Source organism: Rattus norvegicus, chromosome 8 (genome assembly GCF_036323735.1).
Source record: "Rattus norvegicus strain BN/NHsdMcwi chromosome 8, GRCr8, whole genome shotgun sequence".
Classification (NCBI taxonomy): Eukaryota; Metazoa; Chordata; class Mammalia; order Rodentia; family Muridae; genus Rattus; species Rattus norvegicus.
The window spans coordinates 113816988-113843186 of NC_086026.1; the positions used below are offsets into that span (position 1 = coordinate 113816988).

At 44.7% G+C, this 26199-nt stretch overlaps 1 protein-coding gene and 1 pseudogene across 4 annotated transcripts in view; both read right to left on the minus strand.

Moving 5' to 3' along the window:
• Acp3 (acid phosphatase 3) overlaps nucleotides 1–16046 on the minus strand; it is a 48662-nt gene extending 32616 nt beyond the window's left edge. For 2 of the 4 annotated variants that reach the window (NM_001134901.2, NM_020072.3), the window contains 5 exon segments: nucleotides 127–225; nucleotides 4023–4175; nucleotides 4613–4699; nucleotides 6626–6721; nucleotides 15881–16046. In NM_001134901.2, the coding sequence (NP_001128373.1) occupies nucleotides 127–225; nucleotides 4023–4175; nucleotides 4613–4699; nucleotides 6626–6721; nucleotides 15881–15997 (552 nt within the window). In that variant the 5' untranslated portion in view covers nucleotides 15998–16046. 4 annotated transcript variants of the gene reach the window in all.
• Nucleotides 16047–22586: 6540 nt separating this feature from the next.
• Nucleotides 22587–25504, minus strand: Rps6-ps7 (ribosomal protein S6, pseudogene 7; annotated as a pseudogene).
• Nucleotides 25505–26199: the final 695 nt, after the last annotated feature.

Below are 26199 nucleotides of genomic sequence, written 5' to 3' on the forward strand. Positions count from 1 at the left end.
TAATTAAATGTCCTAACCTAACATCATTATGGGCCACCTATAGGCACAGTCACCCCACACTTCTTTGAAGAAATTTCATTCTTTGTCTTGACCTTCATACCCCGGTAGACGCTAGATGACACTCACTTTATATGGTTGAAGCCTCTTCAGGAACTCCTCAGATTTTAAAGTCTCACTCTTGAGTTCTTGAAAGCGAGGACAGTCCCTGAAAGGCAGGTATAGCAACTGTGGAGAAGACAAAACAAAACAAAACAAAACAAAACAAAACAAAACAAAACAAAACAAAAGACCTTGATTAGTCAGAGAAGCACCGGCCTGAGACTCAGTGCTAACCTTTTAAGCCTCATTAGGTCTAAAGCAACCTTCAAAGATCCATGTCTCCTTTGAACAGAAATTCTAAAATTAGAGGCAATGAGGAAAATGGTCTCCAGGTCCCCAGATAATAGGGCGTGTCCTCCGATGCAGAAAGCGATTTATTTATTTTCCTTTCGTGAGCTTGCTGCTGGTAAGTATCCACAGTTGCTCATTTTCCGTGTGGATGACTGTTATTTTGTGCTAAATGCACATCTGTGTGCGCCTTCTCTCCCCCCAGGAGTAAGGCTAAGTAAATTAGAGGTTTGGAGTAGAATTTTAAAGGAGTCAACCATTCATTTTGACTTCGTTCTAGGAAACCTGCACTGTCAAAATAAAAGTAAGCGTTCAATGTGTGGAAAACATAATTAAGAAATCTATTAGGAGGACAAAATGATCATGGTAAGATTAGTGTAAGTTTCACCATCGCTCTGAGCTTTAACTGTGATCCGTGAGCTGGCTTCATGGCTCTAAGTTTCATTCACTCTGTTTCTGTAGCCCTCGCTGAAGAGCGCTACCGGAAGGCCACTCTTCAATCACTGAAGTTCTGAAACCCAGTGTGTATAAAGCCGAGGCCACCCTCATCTTCAATCATTTCCTTTTGCTAATTTCTCTATTTCCTGCCCATGATAAAGTTTATAAACCAGCACTGTAGGCGGTCAGGAGAATTGGTCTACTTTCAAACTAGATCGAAAACAGACCCTTCCTTCATCTCCACCGTCCATCCGCAGTCTGGACACAGGCTCTGTGTTTCAGTCACTGTCCATGCTTCCTGTCTGTGCGGTCCATTCCACTGACTTCCCAGTCCCTTGTCCCCACAGAAGCCACGGTCCTCCGTAAAGGAACCCCAAACACCAAATCATGTGGGTCTTCACTTCCGCAGACTTTTCTTTTTACTTGCTGTCAGATCCACACTTGCTGTGGCGTCTAAAGGTCCTTGTGAGGTGACTGGCAAATGACAGCTAGTTCTCTACCCTGTTTCCCCACAGCCTAACTTCTCGCACTCTCCTGTCCAGAAACACCGAGGTCTTCTTGCTTGGGGCTGAAGCCCAATCCATTCTGCCTTAGCCACTCCAGCAACTTACTTCCTTCTTCCAAGGGATTTATCACAATCTGAAAGCGCTTTATTGTCGTTCTCCTTTACTGTCTATTTCTGATAAGATATTAATCTCAAGTGAACTACACTCCCCTCTGTCACGCTCTGCGCTGCGTTGTCTACAACTAGGATAAGGATGTTGGATCAGTCGACGCTCAGGAAGCTTTAAGTTGCATCCCGTCTGTCCTCTCCTCTCTCCAGGTGTGCCACCTGGTTTTACTTTTGTTTCCTCCCTTTTTATGACCATGTAACCTCAGACGTTCATGTCGCCATCCCTGAATGACGTCACCAATTATCCTCTGAGGCTCCCACATCTTTCCCTTCTAGGCACTGTCAGGACAGTGGCTCAATACACCGCACATCGCACCCAGGCAGTTCTGAGGAGTGCATGCGGTCACATCCTCTCCTACCTCCGGGGTCTAGTTCAGTCTCACCCTCTGTGAGGACCTGAATCCCTGCCCCGTGCCCCTTCTCTGAACTCCTTCAGCACAGACAGCTTGTGTTGAGATCATCGCCCATCGTCCTGTATTGTGTCACGTGGTTGATACATGCTGACTTCATTTCTGATCTAGGCACGAAACTTGATCGGAGGATATGAATCCTTCAGCACAGCTGGAAGAATAACCTAGCCTTCTCATCCATTCTGTTAGACTTTTTCATTGATCAGAGAATCCCGCTTGCCTTCATGAAAGAGCTGTAACCTGTAGATAGATACTTTTCCTGTTTTTCTCTCCATCTCCCTCACTCCCTGTTTCTTTCCTCACCTTCCAATAGCCTCAGCTCTTTACTGTGTCTGTGTACTTTGGCTGCCAGCTGTCTGGATTACAGGCTGACTTGCTCCTTTGATTCACATTGGCTATGGTTTGATATTGCATTTCAGGCTTTATTTCTGTAGAAAAGACTGCTGTAAATAAACATAATTTTTTTTGGTATTGTTCACATTTTTAGAACACTGGTAATGTAATGTTCCCGTGATGATTCTCCGAAGATATGGATATAAATACATTATTCTAGTTTTCTTTTTCTGAAAATATCAGGAATATGGTTATACACATCATCTTTGAGTCGGGTTTACAGGGGAGGCCCGGCTTCTACCAAGCATTTTGAAAAATTCTATAAACAACTGTAGCATTCATATAGCCATTAAGTCAAATCCCTAGGAGTACTCATGGCAGAGAGGAGACTAGTACATCCCAGAAGTCCCGGGAAAAAACTTCCGGTCAATGCTAATAAACAGTCTGAGATGCTATTGTGATTTGGATGTTTTCTAGAGAAGTCATGTGTTGGAAGCTTGGTCTCCTGTGAGGTTACATTGAGAGGTTGAACTGTGAGAAATGACTGGGTCACGAGGGCTCTGCCCTCAGGAAAGGATTAATGGCTCTTTATGGGTAGGAGGGGGATTTATTATAAAAGCCTCACCACATGACATTCTCTGCCAAGTCACAGCTCAGCAAGAGGCCCTCACCTGGTTCTGAACAGATGTGGGTCTCATGCTTTGAGCCTCAAGCCTTCAAAAGTGTGACCCGAATGAACCTCTATATTTAAATAAGTTATCAGTCTGTACTGCTCAGTTATAAAGACATGAAATGGTCAAGCCTATAATTAAGGAATAATTCTTTGCTCCAAACTGGTTCATTTGTCTTCCCTTACGATCTACAATGCAAGGTTAGACTTATTTATTCAGTGTTTCTAAATACCAGTTCCTTTGAAACGGTTAGATTTCTTGGTCAAACCTCACCCAGTGTGGGTAATATTTGAGTTTCTCTCAAATAGTTCTTTTTAAGCAACTTGGCATAGGATGCTGTATCTCAAACTTGGCTGCCCATAAAATCATTTAGGGAGATCTTTAAAATACTGATGCTGGGCATAAAGAATGGACCAAGTTCTATACCCAGCATCCACACGGCAGTTCACAACAATCTGTTGTTCCAGTTCCAGGAGCTCCAACTCTCTCTTCTGGCTTCCAAGGGACCAGTCACACACATGGTGTATACACATGAGGTGAAACACTCATACACATATAATAGTTTAAAAGCTGCTTATGTAGGGACCTCACCCTCAGAGACTGTCTTGTCATGAGGAGTGCCCCTGTCACTGGGCATCTGAAAACTCTCAAGATGGTTCTTGAAGGCAGCTAAGCCTGAGAGCGACTGTTTCACAGGAAGAAGATGCTTTTGAGTGGAAGAAATCCATGATTCATTTTATTCACTAGCAATGGCCACTAGACAAAGTTTGTTGTTTTACCTCTTTGAATATCTCCTTTGCTCCAGAATGTAAACTTTTAAAAGATCTTGGGGTATTTGGGGGACATAGGAAAGCTATGTTGGGCTCTAAAATCTTGAGGATTAAAGGTAGAACCCTGGTGTGTGTGTGTGTGTGTGTGTGTGTGTGTGTGTGTGTGTGTGTGTGTGTAGATGGAGAGAGGGAAATTACCAAAAGTTGGAATGGCAATAAGGCAAGATAAACCCAAGGGAAAGCTCAGCTCCTAGCCTTGTTTGTCTATGTATCCAGACTGCTAAATCTGAAAGTCCCCAGTAGTCTGATGGTCTCCGCCTGGATTACCCAGGATACTGACCCGATCCTCAGAGAGAGACACGGTGTGCACTGGGATGGGCTGCCAGAGCAGTCTGGGATTCCAGATGCTGATCCCCTCAGGGGGAAACAGGGCTGCGAGGTTTGTCATAGCACTCATCAGAGTCCTGTCAACATCTGTGCTTCGGATATAAACCTAGAGCGGAGAAATCAGAGCAGACGGAAAATTAGAGAAAACTCGAGGCTCTCTTCCCGTGGGGTTGACAGGGTGTCCGGGGAAGAGCTGGGACGTGGCATGAGACACCAGCAAGCACTGTAGGAACATCATAATCATGTGTGTCATGGGATGGATAGCACTAGGAAAATACAATGGGACGAAGCAATCTGTAGGCCAGGAGTTGGCCCGCGACACTAAGCCAAAGTCTCTACACAGGGACCCATAAAAACTTGAACTAAGATTCACAAACTTTTAGGGAAAATAATTCCACAAAAAGAAGTACAATTATAAACAAGACCACTGACTTGTATACATTCTCTAGAAAATAGGCAAAGGTGGGAATTCTTCATATGCGTGAAGAATTACTTTAGTTTTGTTCAAGAGTCAAGGTTCGAAGTTGTGGTTCCCCTACTTGCCTGGTCATGTTTATAGGAGTTGTTCAAGAATCTCCCGTATCTTCTCCTTATATAACTTCCGAGTTCGTAGTGCTGTCCCATGCCCCACTATGGGGAAAGAAAATAAAAATGAAGGTTAGGAAAAGTGTACATTAGCATAGAAATGTGTCTCTTCTCGTTACATACAACATGGGCATGGTGCATGTCAGAGTTCCACTTACATAAACTAAGGCAAGAGAGAACAATTACTGTGGCCAGGACTCTCTGAGAATACTCATTCTTCTTTGTTAGCACACAATGTAGAGGCTTGTGTATAGCATGCTCTCGGTTGATAGTTGGTGATCTATCTAGGTAAATACTTTATCTCAGGTGTGGTAGAGAGATCCACGTAGGCAGAACATTCAAAGTGATTGGAAGATCACGCTGTAGGGATTTTTGTGAATGAAATCCGGCCATCTCATGAAGTTGAGCTTGCTGAATCTTAAGGTCCCTTTCAACCTTATAGTAAATAGACTGATTTATTACAATCACTGTCTCATTTATTGTTGGTTCATTAAAAAAACAAAGCCACTCAAAGCATGGCTTCTGGGTCTGCAGGATTGGTATCACTTGGGAGAGTGTTGGAAAGCAAATTCTTGGGTTCTACTCTTGATGTATTGAGTTGGAAACTTTGGGAGTGGGGCTCAGAAATCTTTTTTTTTAATATTTATTTTTATTATCTTATGTGTATGAGTGCTTTGCCTGCACATGTATCAGTGCAGCACATGTGTGCCCGGAACCCACAGAGATCATCAGATCAGATCCCCTGGAGTTAAAGATGGCTGTGAGCCATCGTGTGGGTGTCACTGATTAGATCTGAACATCTTCCAAAGCAGCAAGTGGTTTTAACCACTGAACCATCCCTCAGCCCCAGAAATCTATCTTTAACCACTTCTCCCAGAGATCCACCAGAGTGAATCACTGAGATTAGCCTCAGCTCAGTGGTCCTTGAGGATTGGCATGAAAATAAAATTATCCAGAGCACCCTTTAAACTTAGATTCCTCAGCACCTCCCCTAAAATTCTGGTTTCCTGTATCTTGGATGTAGCTGGGACCCCCAAAATGATTCAGGCTTAGGGAACAATATGCCACGCTTTGAGAACCATTGCATTTAGGCTTGTCGTTAATTCAGGGCCTCACCAGAGATTCACAAACCAGGGAGGTTGTGGTCACCCCAAAGCTACTGCTTGACAGATTTGCTCATTTGCTTATCATTTGGAAGCATCACTAAAGACGAGGATAATTGGACAGAAACAATATACAACGCCCTGAGTAGCTGAAGAAGCAGGGGCTTTGGGTCCACCTGTCTTCTAACTTACAGCTCACTTTTGGAATCAGATTGCTACTTAAGGGACTTCTAGGGTTGAATCTGGACCTCATGATCCTCAAAAGAATCTTTTGGTCTCACTGGAAAAACCTAACAAGGAAACAGAAGCCTTGCTCTAAGAAAATACTACATGGATCTTTGTGATGTCTTCTCATTAGAGAGAAAGATGGCTAGCCTATGGTGGGAAGGGCTCTGGCCTTCCAAAGAGGTAGATACTGGCTTCCCATGGCTTCTCTGAGTTTTAATCTCTATAAAACCTGACGGTTGGTTAGGGCCGTGACTCTTGGCTTTGGCTGAGCATTAAAATGAGACAACCAGGAAAGGACGCTCCAAATATCCTAATGTCCAGACCACGCCCTATGCCAATTAAATAAAATGTCGCTATTTTAAACATGTCTCTAGACAATCTCCATGGAAACCACTCACATTATATACAGTCAGCAGGATAAATACATCAAAGTGGAAAATTCTGTATGCATTTCTCCTTCACTCAAAAATTTAAGCAGAGCTATGACTCACTCCTGAAATCCCTGCTCTTGGGAGATGGAGGAAGGAGGTTGAGGAGATTCAAGGTCATTCTTGGTTACTTAGGGAGTTCAAGGTCAGCCTGTGTGATATGAACCTGGCTTTGAAAAATACAAAGTAACAGCAAAATAGATCAAACTAACCTTGGTGAGTTGGCCAAATCCTTGTGGCCACGAGGATTCCTTAATGGGGTCATTAGGAAAGGTCTCGATGGGACCTCGGTCTCCATGCCGGAACACCTAAGGAGAGATGTGCAGCAGCAACATTACAAACTTCCCCATGGGTTTTGCTTCTACTCGTCGTCATAATAGACTTTCTTAGGCTCAGTCACCACCGTGTCTGTCCGCCGGAATCACAGGGGGAGCTTTAGAAAAATTCTAATGACAAAGTGCTTTCTCCCCAGTGATCTTGGTTTTGTTAGTTGGGCTTATGACTAAGGGTACCAGTCTTCTAAAATTCGGTTCAAATAAAACTCAAGTGAAGAACCACTGACATTGAGCTTGAGGTAATAAATTATAAGATAAAAATGACTGGCTATTGGGATGCAAATATATACATATACTTATGTATACATATACATGTACATATATATACACACATATACGCATACAGATATATGTATAATATATACATACACATGTATACATATACATACATATACACACACACACATATATATGTATATATAGAGAGATAGAGTCATGTATCCAAAACAATGGACTGGTTCATGAGCAGGCAGACTGAATAAAAATATTTTTCTCTTGGGCTGGAGAGATGGCTCAGTGGTTAAGAACACTGACTGCTCTTCCAGAGGTCCTGAGTTCAATTCCCAGCAACCACATGGTGGCTCATAACCATCTGTAATGGGATCCAATGCCCTCTTCTGGTGTGTCTGAGAGAGTGACAGTGTACTCACACACATAAACTAAATAAGTGAATACTTTTTTTAAATAAATATTTCCTCTTAATTATGGCGATAGCAACAATGCTCTTTAGATTTTATGTATAATAGTTTTGAAATGACATGCTTGATTGTGGACACTTTGGCCCAGCGATTAGTTTTAGGAGGTTTGGGGCAGATGACCTACAGATGGGGGAATTGGGAAACACAGATCTTAGCACTATAACAACATACTTTTGCATCTGTATAGGCACCTTTTTCTCACATTTGTTTTTGGAGAGAGATGCGTGTACTTCTGAAACCTTGGTACTTTGATTCTAAAACACCTTTACAGCAGCGTGCCAGGCCGAACTCCATGCGATTTTATAATCAAGACATAAGGAGAGAAAAGCTCCCAAGAAGGGAAAGATAAAGTCTGGTGTGCAGAAAATATTTACTAACAGAGAGGATGGTCGAATAACCCTTCTTTGATCTGAGGTCACCTCTGCTTGTCGCTTCGATTACCTACTGGGAGACCTCCTTTATGTAAGCCAGGAGGCTGTGTTTCAGAACAGTTCAGTAGACCCTGAGGGAGGAGGAGCAGCCTCAAACTTTAATTACCTTTATGAAGGAATTCCAGGATAGCAGAGAAGGCTTCCGAATTCAATCCTATGTCTCTGGCTTCTGAATAAAGTGAGTCTTTGCTACTCCAAACCAGTGGGACATTAAAAGCTCACAGGACAGCCTATAGAACACAGAGGGGAACAGGGCAGAGGGTGCTAAGAAGCCCTTGGGGCAGGTAGGGAAATACAGCTAGGAAGTTTCCCTTTTTGTTGAGAACAACAGCTGCTGGTGCCAGTCTGTAGGAGTGACTTGGTCATGAGTGGGAACCACCAAGGTTTGCCATCAGTAACTCCGTTTCTACAACCAGGCGTGTCTTAGGACTATTGGGATCCCACTTACTGCACAACACGCCTACTTAGGTCTGAGGAACTGAGGTTGTGGCATGGTGTTCAGAGATTTGCAGCCTCAGATCCGTTTTTCAATCTCAGCACCGTACATTTTCAGAGGTAGATGGTTCTCCAGTGTAGGGAGCTGCCATGCGCACTGGCCTCTTGCTCACTAACTGCCCACAGTACTTCCTTGTTGCGGTAACTGGAAAGGCTAAACACCTCACCACTGAGCTTGCCAAACAGACGTCTGATAATGGGCATTCTACCAAAACAATGAGCAGCCCTGCCTGCCAGAGCTGAGCACTTCCTCCCGCATCCAAAGACAACAATCCTCCCCTCCGGTCTCCCACACTTGCTTCAGCTTGAGAAGCTGCTAAGTACTTCTCATGTTTCATCCCCTCAACCAGTTCTGCAACTTAGCCACAGTTCTGGTTAAATACATTTCCCAGCTCATTTTTAAAAGGCCATGAGTCCAGGTTCTCAAGTCTGGAAGCAGGAGAACTAACCAGGCATTGGCCCCATGTCTTCCACAACCGCATCTCTCTCTCTCTCTCTCTCTCTCTCTCTCTCTCTCTCTGTGTGTGTGTGTGTGTGTGTGTGTGTGTGTGTGTGTGTCTACAGGCATGTGTATGGATGTCCTGCTTGGACCCATGTGCTCAAGCCTGTGTGTGCACAGGGCATGCTTTGAGCTCGGAACTTCTCAGTTCACTTGGACTATGTCTTGGCATTCTTAAGTCGACAGAGGGGACAGTTTCTCAACTCCGCTACGTCATTGCTTCTAAGCTCAGGCAAGTAATTCTACTTTATCAAAACCTTTAGAAAACTAAAAGCGTGTCATTAGAGGGCAGAGATTTCCACCGAACTATCGAGGACAGCAACAGGAAGAGCCCCGAGACCATGAGAACCCCTCAAGCATACGCTCCTCCACGCTTTAAAGGGCTCTCCCGGGTACTCCTTTTGATTGATTGTTTTGGTAGTCTTCCTCTCTATACCCGGATCTAACTAGGCAACCAACGCCGGTTTGAACTTGTAATGATCCTCCTACTTCAGCCTTCCCAAACACTGGGTTGGCAGGCATGAGCCATCATATCCAGATTTCCTACCATATCTCCTTACAACTCCCTGCAGGGCCGCCTGGCATTATTTCTGCCCACACCAAATGAGCAAACGGGCGCAGAGAGATTTGGTGAGCTGTTCAGATCTGCTGGTTCCCAGGAGGGCTGGTCCTCCATTACTGCCGCCATCCCAACCCCCAACTCAGTTACTCTCTTGTGAATTACAAGAGCTTTGTGAGTTACCCCTTAGGATCTGCTGTAGTCTAACAAACCACCACGTTGCCCTTTCAGACTTAGAACTCGAGGCAGCAGAAAAACGTTGGGATGACCTTGACTCCAAACTCCAGTGCTCGCACTCATCGTGAAACAGTCATTTTAAAACTGGGCCACCTCGCTCATCCTATTTTCTTCTTTTAAAGACCTGAGAAAATAAACCCATTTGGCAGATAACGGGAACGTAAGATAGTATGGGTGGAAACAATGATTCTCACAGACAGATGCTAAGAGAGATAAGATGGACGGCCAGCTGTGCAACGAGTCAGTACGCAGCTACTGGCTGTGAGGAACATGTCAGAGGCCTAGCAAGCTCTTTCTCCAGGGCCCAGGAAGAAGAAGAAGCCAGCAGGAAAGGGAAGTGGTGTAAACTGTGTGCTACATCGAGTGTGAGCTGTAAACAGCAATGTCTGACACTCATTCTGGTTACCCAGGGCAAGTTTCAAACACCAGCTTTGTCAACCACTGCCCAAGTGACCCTGAGAAGACTCAAAGGTCGGTATGTCTCAATTTCTCTTCCCAGCTAACGACAAAATCATTTTCTACCAGGCAAGAGCAATGTAAGAATTACACGTGTAGTGTGTGTGTGTGTGTGTGAGAACTGAGCACACAGGATGCATCCAGCTGTCAGAATTTATTATGATGTTACACGTGTCAGTCACACACCTAACTGTCCCATATGCTTCCTTTCTTGCTGAAGGTAGTTTGCAGCATCCGGGTCATTACCCACAGAGCTTGGGAAAACAGCTTTCTCTTTCAAGAAACATCTCTATTAATATGTAATTATCTCCCCTGACTTGCATTTACCCGAGAGCCATAATGCTTTTTTTGCCTCTGCATTTGAGCCACTCTGCAATCTCGACGTGTCTGGAGAGGCAGCCTAAGATGTTCTGAGTCAAATACAGTCTCTCTAATGAGTTCAGTGCCCTGGAAATTTGCAAAGTGCGTGGACAAACAGGTAGAGACACTTTCCTGAGCTCACAAGCTTAGACGGATGACCTCCTGCCTGGCCAACATCAATTCTCTCAGGACCATCAGCTTCCAGCACACCTCTCTGTAGAACCTGCTGGTCGCCAGAGACACCTGCTGCTCCTGGGTACTCATGACTAGGGCGCCACACATGAGGGAGAAAAAGCAGATGGCTGTGAGCAAAAGAACCTGCTTTTTCTTTCCCAGTGGGGGCATTTTATGTAGTGGCTGTCTTCACAAGCCAAGCCACAAGTTCTAGATGAGCTTCAAGAACAGGATTTATGGAATCCTAGGCTGTGAAAGACAAGGTCTAGGTCTTAAAGAAATAAAATACAAATGGCTCAGTGGTTAAGAGCACTGACTGCTCTTCCAGAGGTCCTGAGTTCAAATTCCAGCAACCACAGAGTGGCTCACAACCATCTGTAATGAGATCCGATGCCCTCTTCTGGTGTGTCTGAAGACAGCTACAGTGTACTTATATATAATAAATAAATAAATCTTTTAAAAATAAAGATAATAAATAAAGAAATAAAATACAAAGAAACAACAACAAAAACTCTGACTCTCATGCAACAGTAAGATTGTATCATGTGCCTTTTGGGTCATTGGGAAGATTCAGCATAATAAGCGAAGTGCCTAGCATTTAGTAGATGCTTACAGCCTATTGGTTACACTTGAAATTCTACTTCAATTGGAGTTGAAAAGAAAAAGGGGAACAAGTCTTGGAAAGGCCAGGCCTGTGGCCAAAGGCATAACCTAAACACGCACAGTGGAGGTGAAAGCAAGTCGACGGTGTCTTCCAACCGAAAGCCACAAAGGAACGTAACGGGTCTGCTGAGTAAAACAGCGATGGGTTTTGTGATTCTGAATCACTCGTCAATACAGGCTTCTCTTGTTTTCATCGGGCCAAAGCCTGAAGCTTTGAAGGTTAAAAAAAAAAGACTGAACTTAAAAGATATGTAAATACTTACTTGATCTTTTTGATTATAAAATTAACAACTAGAAAAACTAAAACAAGGTGGGTCACTGTGGTGAGCTGGCCACCTGAATGATTAGAATGATTAGAGTATGGAATCAGTGCTTGTCACGATGATCTGTCTGTACACTCACCAGAGGGGCTTCAGGACTTTCCATGGGTTTCCTTGAGCATCGCAAGGGCTCCACGAGGCGTTATTGGCCCCATTTCCAGTGATGAATCACAGACTGGTTAAGTGGCTCACTAGAGCCACACAGCTAGCACCAGGTGGATCTAGCAAGGCTCAACCAATGGTCTGACTCTTGGGTCTGCACGTCTTGCTATGGTGATATGGAGGGTGCTGCCCAGAACCATATCAATTACTTTCTGACACTCTCTATACACTTATCTCCATGGCATCCTCATCTCTCAAGTAACCCGAATTAGAACTCACAGGGTCACTAGCTAGTCACCATCTCCTGTAATACTTACAGCCAACCCACTGGATTCTGTTTGCACGAGTTAAAATGTTACCTCTGCTTTCCCATTCTGGTTGTCATGTCCAACTTTAAGTTCGGGGAAGTTGAAACTCAGCTGTTTTCCTTAAATGGTCTGGTTCTGCTCCTAGACCTGGTCAACAATAGTGGACCTGAGTTAGTAAAAATCTGTGCTTTTCTAGGTATCGCCTTCAATATCTATTCTAGGGAAGTGCATTAGAAAACTAACTATGGGGTTGACTGCTAACCCTTGAAGAGAGCGAGTAAAGGAGATGGGTTAGTCTTGGAGACTAACATCATGCCCAGGTCCAGCCTTGATAGGGAGGTTACTCAGCCTTCTGAAGAGACAATGTGCACAGGGCTCGGAGGCTCTTTGAGCCAAGAACATACCATGACTCAGGTAAAACCCTGCAGAAATAAGGTCATCCATGAAGAATAAAAGGAAGCATTGTGAGTCATTAGTCATTTCTTTATAAAGGCCCAGAGGAACAACATAGAATTTTTGTCTGTCTGAGATCACCTGACTTGTGGTTTTTCTCTGGCTGAAGGGGGAGATGGTTTATGACGGGCCTTGTCTCTTTCTGGTGGGATAACACGATACATGAGACTATTGTAAAAACATGTGCAGGAGTTCAGTAGGTATACGTGGAGGGGCTGGGCTGGGGTGGGTGGGGTAAGCCAGAGTGACCCTGAGTGATAATTACCACAGCAGGCTGATGCATACACTGAGACTCTTGGCCTCACTACTTCTCTCTACAAAGTCGAAAAGACCAATTCTCTACAGACGGTCTGGGGAGGTGGATGCCATAGTCGCCCCAGGAAGCAGTTTGCAAGTAGATTCCTTTCTTGAAATCTATAAAGATGCACTTCATTAAACACTTTAAGGAGACTCTTTCAACACATCTAAACCCATAACAGAGTTCATGTTTTTCCCATCCAACTATTAATAAGAGGTCAAAACACAATTTCATGGGAACTACTTTTTTGAGGGGGCGGAATCTGATTTTTGTTTTAAAAGATCATGTGTCATATCAGGGTGGTGGCGCTCGCTTTTAATCCCAGCAATTGGGAGGCAGAGGCAGGTGGGTCTCTGAGTTTGAGGCCATCCTGGTCTACAGAGTGGGTTCCAGGACAGCCAGGACTACATAAAGAAATCCTGTCTCACAAAACAAAAACAAACAAACCAAAACCCCCAAATCAATCATCAGTCAATCAATTGACCAATCAATCAATCAAACAAACAAAAAACCCCACAAGAGATCCTGTAGGGCTGGTAAACGGTGAACTGCTCAATAGTGCTCGCTGTGCAAACCTGACGCTTGACTTCCATCCTGGAACTCGGTGTGGGAAAGAGAGATCAACTCCTAGAAGTTGTCCTCTGACTTCTACGTATGCTCCTCGGTATGTGTGTGTCTGATGTAGTGCTGGGCTGAGGACATATGCTTTCTGGTTGCTTGCCTTGCATGTATGAGCTTAGGATCGATGCAAGAGACCTTAGGTTCACCCCACCCCCAGCACTACAGAAAACAACCAATCAACCAAAATAAAATAACCATTAAAATAACCATGGGCGATTGACTGTTCACAGGCAAGACTAAGAACCAGGGGCAGTCTCCCTTCCTTACAGCCAAAAATAGCTTTTCAGAATTAGAGATTTATTTTTCTTGGACTATGGAGGAAAACAAGGAAATGATTTACAGCATCTGAGTCAGGGTAGTTTGACAAACTGCGCAATCACCTCAGACTAGCTCCAGGTTCTGGGGTATACGCACTCAACAAAAACACGGTCGGAGTAGCGCAGGTTCAAGACCTTTTCTACCTCTGCAAACGTCATCAACTTGCCTAACCACTTTTACTTGTGTCTCCATCTTGAAAGTAGGAATAAGTTTGGTGGGTTTTTGTCTGTTTTTGTTTCTATTTTTTTGAGACGGCATCTCATGTAGGCCGGGTTGGCTGGTCTGGCACTGGCTATGAAGAAATTCTGATCCTTCTGCATCTACCTCCTGAGTGATGGGGTCACTAGATTTTTGGGTATGTATTACCTGGAACTCACAATGTAGATCAGGCTGGCTTGGGATTAAAGGCATGCACCCCCACTCCAGACTAGGCATTTTTTTTATTTGTTCTCTTAATAATCTGAGGATTTCTCTGAATGTTCAAGGTAACTATTTATATACAATAGTCACTATAATCAATCAAAATAAGAAAGCGAGAGCTTCTGGCTGATATCATCAGAGAGAAGTTGTTTTGTCAGAGGCCAAGGAAGTTGCATTAAATTGCCCATCATTGAGCATTCATAGGAAGAAGCCACAGTAGAAAACATAGTTAATGTTTGCTTTATGCAGTATTGGTCAACTTTTGAGTTGTAAGACAGCTAGCTACCTTTGTAGCCTGGTTTTTACTGAGGTAAGAATTAAACTGCTAGTCGCTGACCGTATTTTAACTGAGAGTGGAGAGGCAGAAAGGAGGGGGAAGGAAACCCACAACCTTCGATAGCCAAGGCAAGTTATCTGGGCTGTGGCTGTAACTCAGAGGGGCACTCTAGTGTCTCAGAGAAGGCTGCCATTAGACTAGCAGTTTCTGAGCACGGCATGACAGGATCAGCAGGACAGAGCACAAGGCCACAGTCCCTATCCCTCCCAATGAGAGCTCGCTGGCGAGGACGCCATGCGTGGAAGGGAAAGAATAAGTCGCTTGGGTGTTCCTGCAGAAGGTACAGGGTGTAATGTTGCTTTATCAACACTGAAGCCACACAGCTGGCAAGAGGTTTGCCAGGAAGAGGACTTGATGGCTTCGGCTTTCTCCTACTCCTTTCCTGACTCATGGCCAGGAAAGATATACTGGGTTAAGAATCCTAATTTATGTAAAATTAAAGATTTTCTGTAGAAAGAAAAGAATCTCCTGAGTATCTCACGTTGGCAGGAAAGGAACATCATGTTTAAGTGCGAACTAGGGAGCATCCTTTCTTTAAATAATGAAAATAGTTTCTGATTCTTTTGCAGAGGAGAGGAGGTGAATCCTTTTAACTTTGAAAATGCTCTTTCCATATGATTTTTTTAAAAAATTATTATTTATTTTATGTATATGAGTACACTGTCTCTGACTTCAGACACACCAGAAGAGGGCATCGGATCCCATTACAGATGGTTGTGAGCCACCCTGTGGTTGCTGGGATTTGAACTCAGGACCTCTGGAAGAGCAGTGAGTGCTCTTAACCGCTGAGCCATCTCTCCAGCCCCTTCCCATATGTTAACACCCAACTGTATATATATGTTTTCCTTGACAACAGGCAACACACAGTCAAGGCTTGTCACAGTTAACCATATGTAGGGAAAAGCATGGTTTTAATGATCAACTAAATCTTTTATCTAACAGTCACTATGAAATTCTGTGTTCTCTTTTGTGATACCAGACATACAACTCATACACTTCAGAGTCATGATAAACACGAGAGACTTAACTTTGGAGAGTGACTGCTCTTTGTTTGCAAACTAATGATCGCTGAATGGAAAGAGGCCAGGCTAGCTCCTGGCGTCTGAACAGCGCACCCTACGTTGCGTTGAGAGTTCTCCTGAAGTGACATTATCAGTTTAAAGGCATTGGACCAGAGGGCAGCTATAAAGAAACAGTACCATCGACAGCAAAGGAGACTGCTATCTTCACTAAGACAAACTTGTGCGAGTCTTCACTTTCTGAGTCTGAACAGTGCCTGCTCTTCGGCAGATAGCAGAAAGGAAACATGCAAGGTGACATTTGGTTTTTCTGACTCTCTGGTGAACAGGAAAAACAATGAGGAGAAAAAAAAAGTGTACTTACCAATGTCACAAACTTCAACTCCTTGGCTTGGCCTGGGTCCAGGCGGAGAGATAGCAGGAGCAAGAAGCCAAGGGTGAGGCTTGCTGTCCCGACGAGGTGCAGAGGGACAGCTCTCATGGTGGGGGAAGAGAGCTGCTTGTGGCAGCTGTAGGAGGTGCTGCACTTCAGAAACCTTCTGGAGGGAAGTGCCTATTTAATCAAGAGATTGGCAGGAAGGCGGAGCCACATTCTTCCCTAGTAGAATTGCAAGAAGGGTGGGGCAGGGCTTGGCATGCAAATAATGCCAGGTCGTGTGTGAGTTTCAGATCAGCCTCCTCCACTTCAATTAGGACCCCGAGGCCCAGCGCAGGCACAGCTCAAGGCCTCTGCTCCTGCCCTGCCCTCTCTTCTGCGTTGGCTGGTCTTTATCTCTTCCAAGGCTGGATGCTGCTGCTTGGCCTCGGCCTTTGGGAAGAAATCCTCCCTGCCTCTGGAAGGTTTAGGATTCAGCTCAGTGTCTGAGGAAGCCTCAGTTATGGGCATGTGTTAACACGATGAGGCTCATTCTCCTGCCAAACGTGGTGTCTGGCCTTAGTCTCTCAGGTAGCCAACCAAAGTGGTTTAAAGTGGCAGGAAAGTGAGGTCGAGAGCCCACGGAAGGTTTCTCTTCATGCCTTAAGGCATCTGGGAGCATTGGGATCCTTTGCAGCATTGCAAAACTGGGTCCTTTAGAAAGCAATAATAAAGGTTCACAGAGTCCCCCACCCCCACTCCCAGCTTCCGTCAACAGCGCAGACTGAACGAACTCCTTGGGTCACAAACCAAAACCAAATAGCACCAAAGGGACAGACAATCAGTCTGACAATCAGGATTAGGGCAAACTGAAGGAGGGTTGGATAGGTTTGGAAGTGAATTCGACAGAAATACATTATGTCCATGTATGAAAAAGGCCCGGCGAGACCCATTATGATGTGTAACTAACATGCTAATAACAAACATTAAAAAGAAAACAAAACCAGAAAACAAGCGAGCAGGCAAGCAAATCCAAAGAAGTCCACACTGCTTTGCCGTGTTGATAGTCAGGAACGTCGGTGACGAACCTTTCATTCTGGGGGAGACACACCTTGGACTCTCTAGCCATGACCTCGTTGGGACTCTATGGAAGAAGATGGAATGCGTTGAAGAAACTTGGCTTTCTGTCTTTTTTTCCCTCTCCCTGGCAGTCTCATCACTTCCGGAAGCAACATCAGTCGGAGAGGCACAGGGAGGATCAGCAGGTGATGTGGGCGGAGCGACCTGCTGTGACGTTTCCGCGCCAAGGACGAAAGGAGAACAATGGTTTGCCCACAGCATCCTCAGCATTTCATCAAGCTTACCTGGACGGCTGGTTGCATCGCCCTGTGGTCGTAGGAAGGTGGTGTGTGGGAGAGCTGTGGTTCTTCCGGTTTGGGGAAATAAGAATCTATGTATGTGTGGTAGGATTATGCATTTAGAGGGGCGTTTGGTCTTCTCTTTGCTGGTTGTACTCTCTACCAAATAGTTCCATTTTGATCCTCACCGAGTGCGAGGCTGAGACGGGTGCATGGCAAAGCGGGTGGAGACAGAGACTGCCCTGCGTTGTGGTTTGCAATGTCTTCTATAACCTCGCGAATCTAGACACGTGCTACCCAGCTTGTGTCACGTCGCTGTTTTCCAACATTGTGAAATCCTGGGGAAGTGAGACCTCTCTGCAAGAAGTAGGTCACTAGGGACAAGCCTCGAGGTTTTAAAACTGGACACTGCTTTCGGCTCACTCTCGGCTTCCTGTTCTGTCAAGATGGAAAGAGTCTTAGTTGTATAGTCCAGCCAAACGACGGACTGTTAACTCCTTAGCTCTTAAGCCCTTACCGGGCATTTGTCTCTCGGATTGCTTCCTGTCAGGTAACTCATCACTGGAACATCCAGACCAGCGCAGACTTGCCACATTGTATCAATCCCTGCAGTATTCAGGTAGTATCAGAAAGCAATCTCCACAGTTCACACAGGCTTCGTTAGCTCGGAACCCTTGACTAGTTCTGGATCCCCAATTCTGTGGAGCATCCTAAATTCTCAGATTTCAGCCTCAGTTCTCTTTCTGACTCCTTCTTTGTTCCCTACCTGGGCCATGCCTGGAACTCCTGTAGTTATGACCTTTGCCCTTCCTGATAGAGGCTGTGGTTCAATGAACTATCTGTTTCATAAACTGGGTAAACATTTCTAATCCTTAGTTTCTCTGATATCTCCTTTGGGGTTTTCTAGCCCTCCCCAAACAATAACGTTTTAAGAAATGTGAAATATTAGCCTTTTTTGGGGGTCAAAAACTACAAAACTTCCATTTACTGCAAGGAATAAAAATGTGTTTATCTTCCTCAACTTGTAAAACCTTTATGCAGATGTTTTAATCCCTCCACCCCTAACAGTTAAGACTTTTGTTAACACAAAGGCCCTGCTGCACCCCCAAATTTAGCTTCCCTTCTGCTTTCCTTCATTCTGTTCCCACAGATTCGTTTTTAAAAATTTTTGTTTATTTAATGCATGAGTCCTCTGCTGCATATGAGGGCTCTGCTGCATATACATCTGCCTGCCTGAAGAGGGAATCAGATCCCCCTATAGATGGTTGTGAGCCAACATGTGGTTGCTGGGAATTGAACTTGTGACCTCGGGAAGAGCAGTCAGTGCTTTTAACTGCTGAGCCATGTCATCAGTTACCCCTCCCCTCCAGATCCTTTTAAGATGAAGCAATCAAGGAAGACTGTGAGGTAGGACTCCAACCAATGGGGAAAAGACAGTCATCATATGTGTTCGAATAAAAACCAAAGGAATGTCAGGTCCCATGTGCTTGCTCTCGTGCTTTTGGGAGTGGCAGACCCTCTCATCACAAGTACACTGTTAAATGGTTCCAGACACTTTAATTGGAGTGGCGGTTTTGTGTGTGTGTGTGTGTGTGTGTGTGTGTGTGTGTGTGACTCTGAACTTATTCCTACCATCAAGAACAAGGCTTTATTAAAGTCAGAACCAGAGAAAAGGCTGCTTCAACCAAAACATCTCAAATGCGATTTCTGTTGACTTCTATTTTCTGATGGCTTATATTTCACTTCTATCATAGTCTTTATGAATCTTAGTCTTTGATCACCAAGCTATAAGGAGAGAACAGCTAAATTATACCTGTAGAGGGCTGGAGTCCTGGCTCAGCGTTTACAGTTCTTTCAGAGAACCTCGGGTCCATTCCCAGTATCCAATCATTTGTAACTCCAGCTCCAGAGGATCTGATGCCCTCATCTGGTCTCCACAGGTACTCCCACATACGTGACAAAGACAGACAGACAGACACATACACAACTAATAAATGAACAAATTTAAAAACAAGTAAAATAATCGTTGGGCTAGAGAGATAAATGGATCAGTGGTACATGGGTCTAACAAAATGTTCAATTCCCATCTTCAGGGGATCCCACATGACTGGCCTTCAAGGGCGCCTTCTCCTTCATGCACAAGTCTATACATGTACAGAAATATACAATTGGATAATTTTCTAAAATTTGAAAAGATTGTTGTACATGTATAGTCTTTTTTTAAAAAAAGATTTATTTATTTTATTTTTACAAGTACACTGTAGCTGTCTTCATGCACACGAGAAGAGGGCATTGGATCCCATTTACAGACGGTTGTGAGCCACCATGTGGTTGCTGGGAATTGAACTCAGGACCTCTTAACCACTGAGCCATCTCTCCAGTCCCATGTGGTCTTAAAAATCCTAAGTACCATGAACTTGAGTCTGAAAGAACATCAAGTAAGAAACAAACAAACAAATACAGCTTAGACCCTTCTGTGGAGATGTTGGAAAGAACCAGGGCTAATGGGGTATAGTAATATGAGTGACAGATTTCCAGATAGAAGCTGTGGCTTCAAAGGATGATTGACTGATTAGAGCTGATGTGTGCACGATGGAAATGCTGCAGAGTCAAAGCGGGATTATCTTGGACTAACGTTAGCCCTGTTAGCAATTATTTATTTCCGACCTCTGGATGTAAGGTAACATTCTTTGACTGTCAGGTAAGTCCTTTGAAAGGTATAAATGAACCCTCACCTCCACTAAAGTACGAGCTAAGACTGTCATCAGCTAGCATCTGACGCCTGAAGTGGAAGCTTCCCAGCTCCACTCTGACGCCTACCTCATCTTCCCACTAGGGTGTCTGAAAAATGTCTTGATTCATGGCTTCCTTCACTTTGTTTCTATAAAACTTCATGAAACTGGTACCGTGTTGGAACCTGGAATTTGGGGCGATCTAAAACTATTCCCAGGCTAGGGCCACTCATGTTTCACTCCAGAATCTCTTATCCTTTTTGAGTTGAGAGCTGTGTTTTTGCCTTATAAGTGAGGCTTGTAAAAAAAAAAAATTAGATGCTTTTCTATAAGTCAAAGCAAGCAGTGGTTTCCCATGATTAGAGCGTAATACAGTCTGACTCATTGTGTCCTATACTACTGTTTATTTCTTCATATGTTGTATGCCAACCTCTGGTTAATGTGGCTCTGGCAAGTCCCATCACTGGAACAAGTTGGGGCTTTTGGAAAGCCTCCGCTCAGATACAAATCTGCATACAGCCTGCTCTTTAGCAAGTGCTTCTCAGGATCAACAAGAAGAGGGGGAAGAAAAACAATCAGGTCCGGGCAGAGGGAGAGCTGGACTGCAATGCCGTGTTAATGGATGTTAAGCAGCCCTGCTGGGTATTTTAATGACCTTTGAGTTGTCCTGAATCCGGAAGGAAGTCAAGGTTGTTTTTACCTCTGAACTAGCCAGGTTTCTAAAGAAGAGGAGCTGAGAAGAGGATGGGCTGAGAAGATAGCCCAGTGAGTAAAGGTGCTTGTTGCCAAGCCTGATGACTTGAGTTCGGTTCCCACAGCCTACGCGACTGGAAGAAGTTGTACTCTGGCTTTCACACAACAAGCTGTGGCATACGCAAAAATCAAATGAACAAGCACACAAACAAATATAAAAAAGGTCTGGGAAGAATCAACCTAGAATATGGGGGCGGGCATTTGGGTGATGAGACATAAATCTGTGGCAATGAATAAAAGTGTGTAGGAAAGACTGTGATGGACCTAGGTGGATGAAGGGCGGTAAGCGCCTTGAATTTGAATGTTCTGCTGATGGGCAAATAGCATGGGTGTGTGTGGGAGGGGGGTGGGTTAGAGTCGATCACCAGATAGGAATGCTGCCTAACCTGTCCGGGTGCTGGTAGTCTTCACAATGATATTATTGGATTCCCAGCACCTTATAGACTTCTAGCCGATGAGAGTATTGATTAGCAAACTGTAATTATAAAGGCAAGTTCCTACATCTGCACCTTGGTCTGGCATGAGCTGCTCCCAGGCAGCATTTAATGTAAGATGGGTTTAATTAACATAGGTGTTCTGCCTTCAATCTAGCTGTGTGTCCGAGTGCATGTGAACGTGTGTGAGAGGGTGTATGGGTGTTTGAGTGTGACTGCAGGTGTGAGTGTGTGTGTGAGTGATCGTAGGCATGTGCCTTTTCTTCTCTCCATGACATCACGTACATTTTTATCACTTAGTGTTCTCAAGTGTCCCCACATACAGCATCATCAAAGTAAGGGATATATACCTCAGGGAGCTTGTTACATAGGCAAGCACAGTCAGAGAAAAGAAACTACCAAGAAACTAGTTATTATATTCGTTAAGTTTAAAGGGGGCTTGCCAGTGGAAACTTGTTTTATAACAGATCTTTTTTGAATTTGGTGGTTTTTGGCCATGTGGAGAATTAAAGCATCAATACCTGTTACAGCGTGGATGGAACTTAGAACTCTCTGAGAAGGCAGCCGCCAAGGACCTCACACTGCAGGATCTACTTACCTTAAATGTCTCAAATGGGGAAGTCTTAGGAATAGCAAGTAGTTTCTTAATCTTCTGCCTGGGGAAGAGAGGGAGGTGTCAGATATTGGGATAAGAGCCACAGGCCATGTGGTCTCTTGGACCTTGTGACAATTCTCTGGTGCGTGTATAGCTCCGAATTTCCTAAAAGTACTGAAAGGTTCATTTCAAATGGATAGATTGTACGGTAGGTATATTATATGCCAATAAAGTGGTTAGGAAAGGGACCCAGGACACAACCAGTGAAGGAGGACTTGGGGACCTAATTGAATGTGCCGCCAACATTCTACTGTTTCATACAAAGAGGAAAATAGGAGTGTGCGTTGATAAATAACCATACTTTGTGGAGATTTAGCACTGATGGGAATCACGACTGAGTGAGTTGGAAAAACAAGGATCCACACTGGTACGTGACAACCTAGGGTCTTAAGGTTGTCTGCTGCTTTGAAGCAAATAAACCAACTTAGTGGCTTCAAATGACCTGTAATTATCATCTGACATATCCCCTGGGCCAAGAGCCCTGGGAAAGCTTAAGAAGGGCTTTGCTTGAGGCCTCTCACGAGGCTGCAATTCAGTGTCATCCAGGCCTGGGGTCACCTGCCAGGCCATGTCGTTGTTAAGTGAGACTCTGTTGCTTCCTTGTTCACTGGCCCCGCAACGTGTGGTGGTGTGGTTCTCTGGGTGCACCAGCCCGGAAGGCAGGAGAGCATCATCAGTGGCCATCTTTTCAGTAATTCTTAAGCACGGTCATAAGCACGAATCACCTGGAAAGCTTGCTAACACAGGAATTCTGAAACAGGAAGTTCAGGTGCGTAACCGGCCAGGGCTTCGTGGTGCCAGACACAGAATGAAAAATGTCAGCGCTGTGTATCCTGTCTTCACTTAAAATGGATGCCTGCTTCTCCTGGATTGTTTAAAACTAACTTTAAAAAGTTTGTTCAGAGGACAACTTGTAGGCCCTCTCCCTCCACCAGGGGGTGACAAGGGTTGAACTCCTCGGGTTTTCAGGCTTGGTGGCAGGAGTCTTTGCCCACTGGGCCATCCCACCCACCATAAAATGCCCACCCTTATGATGATGATGATGATGGTGGTGGTGGTGGTGATGATGATGATGATATATTCAGAGTCTGATCATTTATTTGTCCCTCTTAAAAACTTGTTTTTGACTGCACTCAGGCTTAGAAGCAGAAGCCCTCAGGGAGGACAGCCTACACTCTTGCGAATCTGTCCCTGGTGTTTTTCTTTGGCTTCCTTCATTCTCTTGCCCATAAGTTTGGTGTATTCTGCAGCCTTCTTGTTTCCTTCAGGTGTTTCTTCAGAGCAATATGTAGGCGTTTGGGTTGCAGGATACGTGGAGGAACAAGACGCTGACTCATGGGCGCTTCGTCTCTGGACTTCTTTCCTTCTTGGTTTAAAGGGGTTCTTGACAGCACGCGGGTGGACATCATCCTCTTTAGAAGACTGAAGAGCTTTTGGGCTTGGCTAATGCTTTTGGGGCCTCAAACCGTTGAGGCCCATTAGCGTCTACCAGTCTGGGACTACCTGACTGCTTTTACAATAACCCACTTGAGAACACTCAGATTGGCATTCACAAGGCATCCACAAAGAGACTGGCTCTTCCTCCCGTCTCCTGGCCCGTAACAGAGTGCCCCTTACTTAACAGTAAGTGCACTCTGCCATTCATCACGATGCCGCGTTTCATGGGGAAGCCTCCTTTGTCATTCCCACCACTGATTCTGACCACATAATCTTTCCGCTCTTCACCCAGAGCATCGGCAGCTACTGCTGCGGTCACGCGTTCCTCCAAGAAAGTGTGACATTTGTGTTCATCATTCACTTCAGTGAGCCTCTGATAACCGGAGACTGGGAGGAGATATTTAGCTTCAGCTTGACATGGCTGACCACCGCAAGAAAGAGGACCCATTAATTAAAAAAAAATATTTTGTTAAAGCAGTCATGTTGATAGTGAGGGTTTTTTCTGTTTGTTTTTTGTTTTTTTTTTTTTTTTTTTTTTGACATCCATCGAATGTGGTGCCCAAAGGGAATGGCTCACGGAGGACCTTCCTCTGATTTCCAGCTGTGACTCTAATGTTTGGGAGACTGGCCATAACTGCTTCTGTTCCCCTTTGAGATGAAAGGATCTAACTTCTCCTCAGCAAGGGAAAGCAGGCTTGGGTGAGATGAAGCAGAGGTTCGATAATTGCTCTGAGGCTCCTGAGTGGAAAGGAACCGCCTGCTTTGATCTCTGAGGCTGAGCAAAGCAGACTTCAAGCCACCCCCGTGGACTTGGCCTACAGACAGCTGTCCTTGTACATTTTCCTGTTCATAATAAGAGGGTCCAAGTACATTCTAGACCTTATCATTATACCCATAGATAAGTGTAGCTACCTGACCCTCCCTGCCCCCCACCCCAGTCAAAGAAGCCTCTCTTCACAGCAGATGGAGCCCCTCACAGGAAATTACAACTGGATAGAGTGCAGAGATCAGTGGATCACGGGGAGCCCAGACTCAACTGATAAGAGCTACATCGCAGCTCCTGCACTTACGGTTCAGGGAGCATTGGTAAAGAGGACTGGAAAGACCAAGACCCAATTTGAAAAGTCTCTCGTAGAAATGGCTGTCGATGGTACACATGACAACATCAATAGACAAGCTGAGAGGGAAGAGGAAACTCTCACTGCGTCCCAACGTAGACAAAGAACTACAGGCAACTGTAGTTCAAACATCTGAGAGGAGGATTAGCCTTTCCCAAGGATGGGCTGCTAGTTGGCTCTCCAATGCAAAGCAGTCTTCTACATACACACCAAGAAGGAAAATGGACCCAGCAGGTTGGATTTAGAGATTTGTGTGTGTGTGTGTGTGTGTGTGTGTGTGTGTGTGTGTGTGTGTCTATATATATGTGTGTGTGTATATATATATGTGTGTGTGTATGTATATATATATATATATATATATATATATATATATATATATATATATATAAATAAAAAGAGGCTATCAACCTGAGAGTGGAGGGACATGAAAAGAGTTGGTATGGGAAGTTGGGAGGAGAGGAAGGGAGGAGAGGGAAAGGAGAAAGTATAATGTAATTATATTTTAATTAAAAAATGTGTGAGAAGAGGTTTTAGTAACCTGAGGGAGCAGAGCTCATGGTGACATCATGTAGGAGTTCTGGAAACATGGATGGCGTTCTGCAGCTCTGAAGTCGTCATGGAAGTCGCCATGCAGGAACAAACGTCACTCATTCACTACCGGGTGGAAAAGCAAAGCCCCTTACATTTTGCAGCAGTTTCTCTCCAAGGATCTGATGCTTGGAACCATGTGGCAAATATCCTCTCATGACTTCAACCTATAACCTTACAAACCTCAACAAAATCAGAAAACTTCAGATGTCTAGCAATTTAAAGAGTTGCCATAGAGTCCCTCGTAGCACGGGCTGGCTTTGAACTCACTCTGTAGCCAAGAGTGACTTTGAACATCTGATCTTCCTGCTTTTGACCCCCCCAAATGTTACGATCATAGGGGTGAGCCTCCACACCCAGTTTACGCTATGCTGAGGATTGAACCCAGGACTTCATTACGCTACGCAAGGGCTCTACCAACCGAACGATATTTCTACCCCTAAAATATCAGCTTTTACTACCTGCTAGTTCTCATTTGGTTATTGGATACCCATGGGCGTCAGGATTTAGATAGGCTTTCCAGAACCCGTCTGTTACGTCAGAAGCTTCTTCAGCCATCTTCATTATACATCTCTGTCCATTCCCCATCCTCTTGGCTTGGATAGAAGAATGGGGACTCAGCACAGGTTAATTAGCTCCAGGACAAATCTTCCCTTATGAAACAGCCGGTGTTGGAACATGGGATGGCATGCGTGAATGTGGTACACATACATACGAAGGCAAGAAAAATGCTCATGCATGCTAAGTAAAACACACTTTTAAAAATTAAAAAAAGAAGAAAAGCAACTGATACAGTAAGCGAGAGACTCCTTTACTTCATCTAACTGCTCAAAGCAAAGGTCAGTGAAGAGCATCGTCACCAGAGTCCACGTCACCGTCTTTCTTCCGCAGTCTCCTTTCTCCAGCTCTCCGTGATCCCAAGGGAAACAACCAGGACTTGTCCAATCTTGACGGAAGAAGAAAGGGCTTCTTCTCCAGTTAAAAACTTCCAGGAAGAGTCTTCATTTCTCTGCCTTGGCTCTCTGCTCGTGCTGCACGTTCTCCTGGTTCCCCTGACTCCCCTGCAGCCCCTGCCCCACTAAGGTTCACTTGAATATTCGCTGAGGGCTCTCGTGTTTGGAATACTAGGGCAAACAAACCCTTCCGGGAACCTCACCTCTCTGTCAGGAGAGACAGAGAATAAGTGTGTCGGAATTATCCTGAGGACAATGACACCAGGTGACCTGACAAGTCACAAGGTGCAGGATGCCAGG